The sequence below is a fragment of the Oculina patagonica genome, chromosome 5 (genome assembly GCF_052425735.1).
Source record: "Oculina patagonica isolate OP01 chromosome 5, crgOcupat, whole genome shotgun sequence".
NCBI classification, from domain to species: Eukaryota; Metazoa; Cnidaria; class Anthozoa; order Scleractinia; family Oculinidae; genus Oculina; species Oculina patagonica.
Window position 1 is genome coordinate 626511 of NC_135762.1, and position 12047 is coordinate 638557.

Here is a 12047-nt window from a genome sequence, read left to right on the forward strand (position 1 = left end):
AATAGTACAAGTTGTAATGTTACTAAAAATAGGTAATATAGAAGGTTCTTCTAGACTATTTTACAGTAGGTATATAAGCGACAAACGGCTGTCACGCTGTAATCAAGTCATTTGCAAGTCGCTGTTTTGAGCAGTGGAACTGTTATTAAGACTGTGTGGCAAGATAGACTGTAATTTTGTCCTTTTAATTTTTGGAGCCGATTAGTTCAAGGTAACAATGGTTTAGGGGAAGCTTTTTTCAGTTATCAGGAACCGAAATGTATCCGGTTTTTCAGCTCGACTGAGTACGCCTAGCCCTTCTCATAGATCATCCGTGATCGCTAGCTAGCATAATTTTACATCACCAGGAAGTCAATTAATGTTACTATTTTTTTAAAAAAAATGCATAGATTTACTTCTAACAATTCAGTGTTCTAAAATATCCTAGACTGGTAAGCTCTCATATTGCTGGTATTAGGAGCTCTCCTATTCTGTAGAATTTTCTGGAACCTTCTAGAACGCTGACCAGCAATTCGAGAAAGGACTGGGGAGAAATCACTACGTCAGATCGTTACCTTTTATGGCAAGCTAATGGCTGACAGCGGTGACCGGCTTTACTTTCTGTGTCTGAGCCACGTGAATTTCGTTTAGCTCGAGAGGAACTGCACGTTGCCTTAATCGAGTGAATTATTCACTCCTAGGCCTTGGTAGAAAATCCGTAGTAGCTGCAATGTCCGTTGTAGGGTTTGATGTGGGAAATGAGTCGTGTTTCGTCGCCGTTGCGCGAGGCGGAGGGATCGAGACGATCGCCAATGAATACAGTGATAGAAGCACGCCGTAAGTAGAACATTTTATCATAATTAAATAAACTCTGCTTGTAATTTTTCCTCGCTTAGTACTTGCAGTCTATAGATTATCGATGTTTTTGATGCATGTTGTCGAATCTACAATCGATTTGCGCGATTTTACGGTTTGCGTAGTTTTGAAATGCAAGTTGTAAACTTTAGTGACCTTGTCTAATTTTTCCGTGAATATGACACCAAAGCTTATTTCAGCAAAGGAAAAATTTATTGAATTGCAAGCTTATTTCATAACTGATGTACAATTATTTTGCCTTACAGGAGTGTTGTATCGCTTGGAGAATCGACAAGGAGTATTGGTGTTGAAGGGAAAAACCAGGTGAAGTTTTTTGTGTTTCGATGCCGACTTCCGTTTTCATGCACACGCTATCTGATTTGAAATTTGTAAAGAAACTGTACAGATCGGACATACATTATGTACCTCTTGTGAATTGTATACGTTAAAACTTTCTATACCCTATAATTTGATTTCCTTCAGATGATATTTAACTTGAAAAATACGGTGAGCCAATTCAAGAGGCTTATTGGGAGGAAATTTAGCGATCCAGTCGTACTGGAAGAAAAGAAACGTTTTTCCTGTGAGCTAGTGGAAAGACCTGGGGACTGTATTGGAGTAAAGGTAATTTTTTAAATCCCTAATGGAATTAATTCTTTACCCTATTGTTCACACACAAAATTTTGTGACAGTGGGTGTGAGCTTATATTTTTGCTGCACTGTATTAAGAAGATTAATTTTTATGCATAATTAGTTATTGTATAAAGTGCATGTAACAATATAAATTTAAAGGCTAAATATGTATGTCGATTGATTTGAGGACAAAACTTGAATTTTGCTAAGCTAAGTTGCAAATGCGCCAACATACAGAATCATGCCATATCATAAGCTAGCTTGAGAGTTTTGTGTTTAATCATACATGTAATTGTAAAGAAACTGGTATTGTTATGTTTAAATGAGTGGCTGCTTTGAGTGAGTTTTTGTCATCAAACTGACATCTCTTTTAAAAATTTGCATTTGTCACCAAAGTTCAGGCAACTACATGTATTTTTCACTTTCTATATACCTTCATTTGACAAAAACTGTCATGACCATCAGGTAAATATTGGTGAAAAAACATATAGTTTTGGGCTGGGATGGTAGTTTTCTTGTTTGCTTTACCAGATGCAGACACTTGTTAAGAACATCTGGGAAAATGTGTGCAATGCAATGCAATGTGCAATCCATTGTGATGTTTAGAAAATACAGGAGGCAGCATGGCCTCATGGCTAGGGTGCTGGACTTGTAATCTGGAGGTCCTGGGTTCAAATCCTCCTCTCTGTCACTGCAGTTAACTCCTGCCTTGCCGACACCTCACTATTACCGACACCCCGTTATTATAGACTGGAGTTGAAGTCCCGGCGAATAAGAATAACTGAAAATAAATCCCCCTACTAAGGACTTTCACTTTTGAAAAAAAAAAACAAATTGTGGTCCTAAGGGGGGTCTGTTATAGTGAGAGTTGACTGTAGATGAATTTGTGTTTGGTTGTCCCAAATTCAACTCCTCCACACTTTGTAAATAGCCAACTGGTCTGCCTTCCACCTGTTGCGATTTCTGTTTGATTTACACTATTTGTTTTTTGTGTACAGTGTCCTCAATTAGCACAGCAGTGCTATAAAATACATTGACCTTTAAATTTTATTTATTTATTTATTTATTTTTTCACCTTGCTCATAAGAGGCTTTTTGTTTTGAGAACTCCTATATGGAAATTCCAACTTAGCTTCATTCTTGCTTTTAACACAATTGGCTTTTGTAAAAACAACCCCCACCCCATCTCTCCACCTTGCAATTTCCAATTACCATAGGACATAGTGAAACCTCTTATACATGTAACTTCAGTTTACTCAATTATGGCCGAAGTCATTTTAGGAGTAGAAACGTCGTTACAATTTGTGCCTTTTTTGTAGGTGCGTTACCTGGGGAATGAGGAAGTTTTTTCACCAGAGCAGATCATGGCAATGCTCCTGACAAAGCTAAAGATGATCTCTGAAAGAGAATTATCCACAAAAGTTGTTGACTGTGTTGTTTCAGTAAGTACTTTTACACACATTTATGTCATTTACAGTGTCTATTGCCAACGAGGCAGCCAAGCCAAGAGGCGAGGCTGACTTGGCGCCAGAATCATAGAGCCGTGCGTGTATAGCCGAAAAAAATCTCAACTTGTGCGTAAGGGACTATTTTTTAACCATATTTGGGTGTAAGTAAACCCCATATTTGGGTTGTATTGTTCTTCCTAACTGGTTTCCAGTCTCTCACTCCTTGCTAAAGAACAAATGACCAAAATGGCGTCCACACAGCTCGCTGTTAAAATTTTCAATGTGGTCATTTACCCCTTTTACGATAAATACACCTTTATGAAACTCTAAATGGAAAGAGAATATTCTACAGAATATTCGACCGCCGAAAAAATGAACATCGAGGTCTTCAAAGCGATGAAATAACCTTTCGACTTTGGAGTCCTTTGATTTACGAAGAGAGGACCACGAAAATCAAAAGCAAACTTGACTTACGAGAATGCTGAAGTCGGGTAAATGCTTCCTTTTAGTGTTGATTGTGTTTATAGTAATTGTTTGACCGATTATTTAATCCCAAATCAAATACCGTTTATATTTTATTTGGCACGAGCATAATACAAAGTGATGCTCACTAAAATTACTGCATGTCATACACGCAAGAAAGTCAAAAGTTTTTTGCTTCTAATGGCAAATGTAATGTTTACTTGAATAAAAATTTGTCTCCAAATATTCCTTGACCGTTTAAGTTTTGTTTTCTGTTCATATTTTTGCTTGGAAATCGAGTTTTGTATTGCTGTTTTCACTGTCACGAAGATAATCGAACCATCAACTACAGGCTATGAATCAACTAAGATAAATAGATAACTTCTCCAAGTTTGGTCGTGAGGACCGTGGACCACCTTCCACGCATGAGAGGGCGCCAACGTGCCGCCGAGGGACACAGTGGCGCCGGAGCAGGGCCCGGACCACCACAGGGCCATCCTGGCAGAGCACACTCACATAAACACCACTTTCTGAAATGTTCACGGACAAAATGGAAAGGAAAGGCCTTTTCAAACAAAACAGCTGTCCGCCCAGCGACACACATGTACGACGGAGAACCAATCAAAACAAGAATGACCCACGAGCAAAAATTTTAGTCCGCCTGACAAGAATTTAGAGGCCGTGAATTTTGATTCAGATTTATGACGTAACATGAAAACCAAGAATAACTGAACCTGACACTTCGCATGCTAGACTGAAATCTGACCCGTCCATGCGGGATGACTGTCTCTGATTACTGTAAAGCGTCTTAGTAGCAGTTTTGATTTTGGGATTTGATTTATGAGAAGTTCTTGAAATGCAACTATCCCTTTTGTGTTCTGAAACATTTTTAACCATCGCGTATTGTAATTAAAAAACAGTGATTAAATCTCATTTATTGCCCACATTTGTGACATTTTTAACGCCGAAAAAATTAAAAGATTTGTCAAAAGGTATCAATCTATCAGCCCGTAGCCTGCGTAGCAGACATCTGTGTATGTTTTTTAGTGCGTTTAAAAGAGTGCACGATCGTGAGAATAGGCTGCTGGAAACTACAGCGCCTGCTACGCAGGCTATCAAACCTGTGTCATTTATGAACACCAGAGAAATAGCACTTTTACACATATTACCTAAAATACAATTTACCATATTTTGGTCATTTCAAACAAATATAGTTCTATCGAAAACCATTCAGTATCTGTTCTTATGAACAAACATGAGTATTTCGCTCGTTGGCACTTACCAATAGGTACAACTAGTTTTACTAATAAAAAGATAACTGATCATAACATACCCTTTTAAATGTAAATTTATGTCTCTCAGTAGGGGTCCAAACCCAAAATAGTTGTGCAACTGACCATAAAATTTCATTAACTAAATTTATAAGGAATGAGAACTACAGTGTAGCTAATGCAGTAAAAACTCATCTGTTTAAATATATTAGTTTTATTCCATGTAACACATTTGTTGATCAGTGCTCAGCAAGTACATTCACAACTGGTAGTTAAAATTCAAACTAGATTTGTTTGTGTGTCAGAGTTTAAGAATTAGCTTTTTCTTCCCCTTTTATTTTTTTGATAGTAACAATAATAATAATAATAATAATAATAATAATAATAATAATTTTATTTAGCTCATACTAAAGTTTACAGTTGTGTTCGTATTCTTAATTAGATAAGATATTCTTATAAGGTATTACAGGAATTTGTAGTTAATTAAGTATTGAGCTCGGGAGCTAAATGAACCGGTAGGTTTTCAAGTTAGCTCCCCACAATTAATGTTATCAAAAGTATAAAAAGCAGCTGATTAATAAGAAACAATAGGGGAGAGGACTTACTAATTTACAAACTTAGTTTAATTTTGCCACCCTCAAATTTCAGCCTTTTGGGGTGTCTAAAAACAATAAGATTTAGCTTTATTGAGAATTGAGGAATACAATTATGTTAACTTACTGTGTAGTAATATTAAATGGTGTTCATGAACTCACAGCACGTCATTTTTCTTCAGATTCCTTGCTACTATACAGACAGACAAAGAAGAGCAATGTTAGATGCAGTGTCCATGGCAGGATTGAACTGTCTTAGGCTCATGAATGATACTACAGCAGGTACTTGGTGTAACTACAGTACTGTGCAAAAGTAATGTAAACGAAATTCGTTTTTTGTTCTCGCGAATTTTCGTCGAAATTTCTTCGAATTATCGAGACATGTTTCGTGGCGCTCCACACGAAAAAATCGCGAACTTTGTCGAAAATTCGGGACTGTGAAATTCGAAATAGCGAATTTTCGAGGTAGACAAACAATGACTTATCGGAATTCGAAGCAGCGAAATTCGCTGCATGTAGCTTTCACTCGACCATAGATAAACTAATGCGAAGCGCGTTCCCTCAAGGTCATAACAATTAAATAAATTATTTGAGCCGTGACAAAGTAAAATATAACTGAAACATTGCTTAGGGCAAATGAAAGTTCCTAAAACTTCAAAGAACACCACTGTAGAGGCTATAATAATTATTTACAACATAAACAAGCGCGATACAAATGTTTTCAGAAGCCGACTTCGAAGAAACAAGACAAGGGGTTAAACAAGTAAAAGGTTTACTACTGAAAACATTTCAGCCTCTTTTGGATGGGAGAAAACTTTATTTGTACCTTTACATAACTCAAACGAATTGCCTTGAGTAAGATTCTTGTTTACAGCTGTACAAATTACAGTATATCAGTGAAAGCACATGGCGCGGGGACCACAAAGTTTACATGTCGATGGTACAAGAAACTTTTTGAACATCTTACCTTGTAAAATAAGTCCCACTTTGTACACAAAAATATTGAGAAAGTAAAAATCTTTCACCGCCTCCATATCTACTCTTTCCTTAGATCTAGTGGCTCAATAAAATGGTGAAACATACGCCAGCACACGCTCGCCATGTGACTTGTCCGCCATGTTGAATGTTGACACACTTGCTTTGGGCACGTGGAAGTCTGGGTTCAAGTATCACAGATTCAATATGGCGGATGTGTTTACATGTGGGATCGAAAAGAAGAGTATAAACTTTGCCACTTAAACATAGAAAAAGAGGAATCAAGTTTTAACTTTGAATCACAGACTAAGGTAGGGGGCTAATTGCTTGGTCGAGTTTTAAAAGGCTCTCTCCGGTAATGCTTAAAGTAAAATAAAACGATCTGTCATAAAACAATGGTCATCGTCTTTTAGTTTGAATGGCAGCACCTCGAAGAGCCATAGCTTTAAAAAAGGCCAACAGACTTTTGAACACAGCGAAAACAGAGCTCGAAATTTCGAAGGGTGTATTTCGAACAGAGCGAATTTTCGAAGTCAATTTCGTGGCAATCGAAATATGCTCACGAAAATTCGCGACGTTTAAAACAATAGACGAAACGAAAACTGCTACTTTTTCGCCAAAAATTCGCTTCGAACGAAATTTCGCAATTTTTTCGTCTGAATTTCGACGAATTTCGTTTGCATTACTTTTGCACAGTACTGTATAACATCTGACAGTTTTACATGACTTTGTACCAGCAAGTATCTTCACATGCACTCAAAATTATTATGGTCGATCATGTCTGCAATGGCTACCCGGGCAAATAATTATAAACAGGCCATTGTAAAGGAGTAGCTGTTATAGGGAGGCAAAAATATGAATTATGAGATAGATAAGTTTGTAGCGTGGCCAAAAAAAATTGACTGCCAGTTGAAGTTGGACTCAATTTGCCTAACCAAAACCGTACCCAGTGATTTGACATGTAAAGTTATCATCATGCATATGAATGAATGTTGTTCTACATCCTTCTTCTAGTTGCCCTGGCATACGGCATCTACAAGCAAGATCTACCGACTGATAAAGCAAGGAACGTAGTGTTTGTTGACATTGGCCACTCCTCTGTCCAGGTGTCTGCCTGTGCATTCTTAAAGGGACAACTCAAGGTTTGTTACGCATCCTTACAAATCCTTGGTGATAAATAATAATAACCGCCATTTGGTGCAAAAATATACACTGATATTACATGTATATCTGCCTGAGAAGCGAACATGTTTACATGTGTACTCAAGACAACTCATTTTGTATGGGAGGCGTGGTGGCCTAATGGTTAGTGGGCTGGACTCTGGATTGAGCTGTTCAGGTTCGAGCCCTGGCCAAGGCACTGTGTTGTGTTCTTGGGCAAGACACTTTACTCTTGCAGTACCTCTCTTTACCCAGGGGTATCAATGGGTTCTGGAGGGTAAGCCTGTGATGGACTAGCATCCCATCCAGGGAGGAGTAGAAATACTCCTATTCACTTCATGTTACAGAAACCAGGATAAGCTCCAATCTGGTGGGCCACTTGGTTCATATGCAGACTTGACCTCTTTTACTTATTTTGTGAGAGCGTTTCTCTAAAATCCTAAAACATTATGCCAGTCTGCTAAAAAATGGCCAAGTACTCAGTTAGCAATTTTCTTGGAATAAATACTGGGGCAATTCCATGTCATGGACGTTACAATTCAGACTATTTTTTAGAATTTTAAATTTGTTTTTTTAGGGTTAAAAAAATTTTAAAATTTTTTTTTTTTTTATAAATTGTGCCCTTTTTTTTTTTTTTTTTTTTTTTTTTTTTCATTTAATTTTTTTAGAAAAAAAAAAAAAAAAAAAAAAAAAAAAAAAAAGAAAAAAAAAAAAAAAACCCAAATAATGAATATAAAAATATGATGTATGAGTTTGAAAACTGGGTAGTATCACTGCGGGACATCATCTGATATTCCCCAGTTTTTGCTGCATCACATTACTTGACGTTTAGCCCAACTGCTTGGATGGATTCTAACCCTGATTAAAGAATTATGCAAGTTTTCTCTCGCTCTCTTTTTTAGAACTTTAGATGTTGTATATGTAATTTAAAAGTAATGTTATTATTGTTGGAAAGAAATGATACAGTACTACAAGATGTTTTTTGTAAATTAGGTACTGGCCACAGCTGCTGATCCAAATCTTGGGGGTAGAAATTTTGATGAAATATTGGTGGATCATTTTGTGGAGGATTTCAAGGTAAGTTTGATGCTACAAAACCAGTCAAAAGCACATGTAACTAGTATTATTTCTTGACCCAAAACTACAATAGACTTGTGCTGCTCATGCAGGGCTAATACATGTGAACCACCTTCAGGGGATTCATTAAGGTTTGGAGCAGGGGGGGGGGGGCATCATGAAGGGTTTGGTACCCTGGCAAAGTATCAACAAGACCCTACCCTTTTTGGTAAACAGCTCGATCCAGATGTTGAAAGCAGCAGGACAAAGCCAGTCAATTTGTCCAGTGCCCGGCCCCATAATAAAACCTCTGGACCTCAATTTTCAAATTTAGAATATAAATAAGTTCTTTGCTGTTCAAACCATTTCATGTGACTTGTAAATAATAAAAAAATCATGGTATGCAATGGGTGCTAAAAACGAAAAGGGCATGATGAAATTTCATACTATTTTTGATCAGATTCTTTCTACAATGATGCAATCTTTTTTTTTTTTAGAAAAGATACAAATTGGATGTTTCTACAAATGCTAAAGCTGGTATCCGTCTCATTCGAGAGTGTGAGAAAATGAAAAAACTGATGAGTGCCAACTCTCAAGAAATACCACTCAATGTTGAGTGTTTGATGGAGGACAGAGACGTGTCAGGAAGATTCAAGAGGTATTGCATGCTACACCTGTATATATTTCTGTTTGTTTCATAATTATCGTGAACTAAAGAAAATACTGAACAGTTACATTAACATAAAATTTTCCTTTGGCAGCTTTAATTTCTCATCCCAAATATAAGTGCATATACTGAAGCACAAGGCACAGCCAACTGTGCTTCTTGCTCTGTGCTCTATGTATACAGTTTTGGCTCAACGATGTTCAAGGAGCAAGTTTATTATTTCCTTTATGAAATATTTAACAAATTGCTTGAACTCAAACTGGTGACATGTAGTTACAAGTGTACATTACCGGTATAACTTGATAAAGTATGCATGTGATGCAGGCTGCTTGTTTTATGGAGATAAAATGAACTTTCAGAACCGACCAATTCTAGCTTCAAAATTGTTATTGTAGTAAAACTGTTCTCTAAACTACATGCATGTATTTGTCTTTGTTTCAGAGCTGATTTTGAAGAGAAGATATCAAGCCTGCTCCTACGATTGGAAGCAACACTAAAATCGCTTCTGGAAAAATCAGGTTTGTCAATCATGTTTGTTAAATGAACCTGAAAGGTTTAATACCAGAATACATCGCTGTGTAACTTAGTTGTTCGTCTACTGTCAGAAAATGTTTAGGTAGAGGCTAGTACGGTGGAGGCATGCCAGCACAACAGGCATTGTATTGGGCTTGAGAGTTTGTTATCATACACTTAACCTTGCTAGGGTTGTGATATTGTTGTTTTAGTATCTTATGATGCCTCTTCAATCAGGTGTTCAAATGGGTACTGAAATTGTTTGGTAAAGTGGAGAATATGCCTCACCATGTGTTATATCATTATGTGTACAGTACTGCATCAAACAATGCACTGTTTCTTTATACATGTGTTTCAGTGCATTTCATCAGCATTTTTTACCCATTGCCTTTCCTTTTGTCATTACCGTAAAGTTACGTGTATAAGCTGCACCTTGTTCCTCAAAATTTTGGTGAAAAATCGGGGGTGCAGCTTATCTACGGAAACATCTATAGTTGGAGTTCCCAAAGGCCTAATTAGTATTCATAAAAAAACTTTTCAAAACATCACTGAATAAACATATAACAACCTTAAAACTTTGTTGTCATTCACTGCCTTTTCTTTCCTCTGCAAAGCTGATTGCAGTGACGCCTGCCGGTCACATTGAGGCATCACCGCGTGTGAGAATTATCAAGTTAACCGCAAGTACTCACAAGACAAAAAATGCCTGACCGCTTCGCTTATTATTGACCTTCAATGCAAATGAATTTTTTGGATTATCAAACCCCTATTCTGCATGAAGTTTTTATCCTGTTGCAGGTAACAGTCTCAAAGAATCTTGAAAAGTTTGTTTCTTCCGAGAGCCAAACCGAAAGAAAGTGCCACCATGTTTGTTTTCATGCCCAGACTCCTCTCCTCATTTCAAAGCTTGGCTACTAAGCATTCATTCGCGTAAGAATTTCATCGAGTGTTCTCGAGTGTTTAGAAATAATTATCTTGAAAAAATGATATCAAGAGAGCATCTCAAGTTGAAGATATTGTGAATTCAAACTAAAAAAGAGGTATGACAACTGAAATTTTGCTTTTGTAAGACTTAAGTCATATTAAACTTTGCAACAACTGCCGTGTCAGTGTTTTGAAACCGTGCTTGTTTGCCCTTGTTTGTTTACCAATAGCACTTCACTTGAACTTCAAACTTTTTTGTCTCTATTTTTTTTTTCGAAATTTGAGCTTCCAAGTCGGGGGTGCGGCTTATCTACGGGTGCGGCTTATACACGGAGCTTTACAGTAATTGCCATTGAAATCTTCAGTCTGTGAAAAACAAAAGGCAGCTCAACCTCCAACAAAAAAATGTTAAAATTTAAAGCACCTTAACATTTTTATGCAAAACTGACCATTGGCTACACAGTTGTAGCCATCAACGTCAACAATACAGTTAAGCTTGGATCATGCACTGCGCACATGCCTTTCTAACTTGTACGATTGTACTTCATGAAACTCAAGAGTTTTAACATTTTAATGAAAGCTATCGAGCAGAACTTTTGCTTGGTAATTTGTATTGAATATTTTCACGGTACAAGTGATTTTAGTTCAAATCAAACAAATAAACTCATAGAAAGTTAATGTACAGCTGTACAGTGGAACCCCGATATAACGATATACCAAGGGAGCAGTAAAATCATATCGTTATATCGAGTTATCGTTAAATCGAAATTCCTGATATAACGATATGGCCGTAAAATAAACGAAAATATCGTTATATCGGGGTAAACCTGGCATATAAATTTTTACAGGAGAAAGAGACTTAGAATACAGTATCATTTTCGTATATCATCGTATAAAGCTGTTGTCAGAAACGTTAAAGATTACTCAATATACTATGATGTTATTGTACTAAATTCAATGTTTTGCTTAAATTGTGACTGTGAAACTGATAATGTTATTTCGGGGAAGATTTAACGTTCAGTCCGCTAAATTCACATCGTTACATCGGGAATATCGTTATATCGAAGATCGTTATATCGGGGTTCTGTCCCATACATTTTACTGTAACTTTTGCAGGGACAAAGAATATTTATCGTTATACCAGGAATATTGTTATATCGAGGATCGTTATATCGGGGTTCCACTGTACATATGTAAATGTACCTGTACAGGTCATTCATTAGTTTGTTTGCCAATTTACAACAGGGCTTAAGCCTGCTGATATAGAGGCTGTGGAGGTAGTTGGAGGCTCCACTCGCATTCCTGCTATAAAAAGTGTGATAAAGAAAATATTTGAGAAGGATGTCAGCACAACTCTGAACGCAGATGAGGCCGTGGCTCGTGGCTGTGCTTTGCAGTGTGCTATGCTGTCACCGACCTTTAGAGTGCGAGAGTTTGTGGTCAATGATGTGACACCTTATCCAGTTGTCCTCACATGGAAGTCGCAAAATATGGAAGATGAAGGGTGTGAA

The 12047-nt window shown here is 37.1% G+C and overlaps 1 protein-coding gene across 1 annotated transcript in view; it reads left to right on the forward strand.

The window, feature by feature from the left end:
* Positions 1-566: 566 nt before the first annotated feature.
* The window catches only part of LOC144654587 (97 kDa heat shock protein-like), a 37431-nt gene continuing 25950 nt past the window's right edge, over positions 567-12047 (forward strand). Inside the window, exons 1-10 of the mRNA XM_078514757.1 lie at positions 567-816; positions 1101-1158; positions 1318-1458; positions 2786-2908; positions 5423-5522; positions 7230-7357; positions 8370-8453; positions 8930-9090; positions 9541-9617; positions 11782-12040. Of these exons, the coding sequence (XP_078370883.1) occupies positions 710-816; positions 1101-1158; positions 1318-1458; positions 2786-2908; positions 5423-5522; positions 7230-7357; positions 8370-8453; positions 8930-9090; positions 9541-9617; positions 11782-12040 (1238 nt within the window). The 5' untranslated portion in view covers positions 567-709. The remainder of the gene's footprint in view (positions 817-1100; positions 1159-1317; positions 1459-2785; positions 2909-5422; positions 5523-7229; positions 7358-8369; positions 8454-8929; positions 9091-9540; positions 9618-11781; positions 12041-12047) is intronic.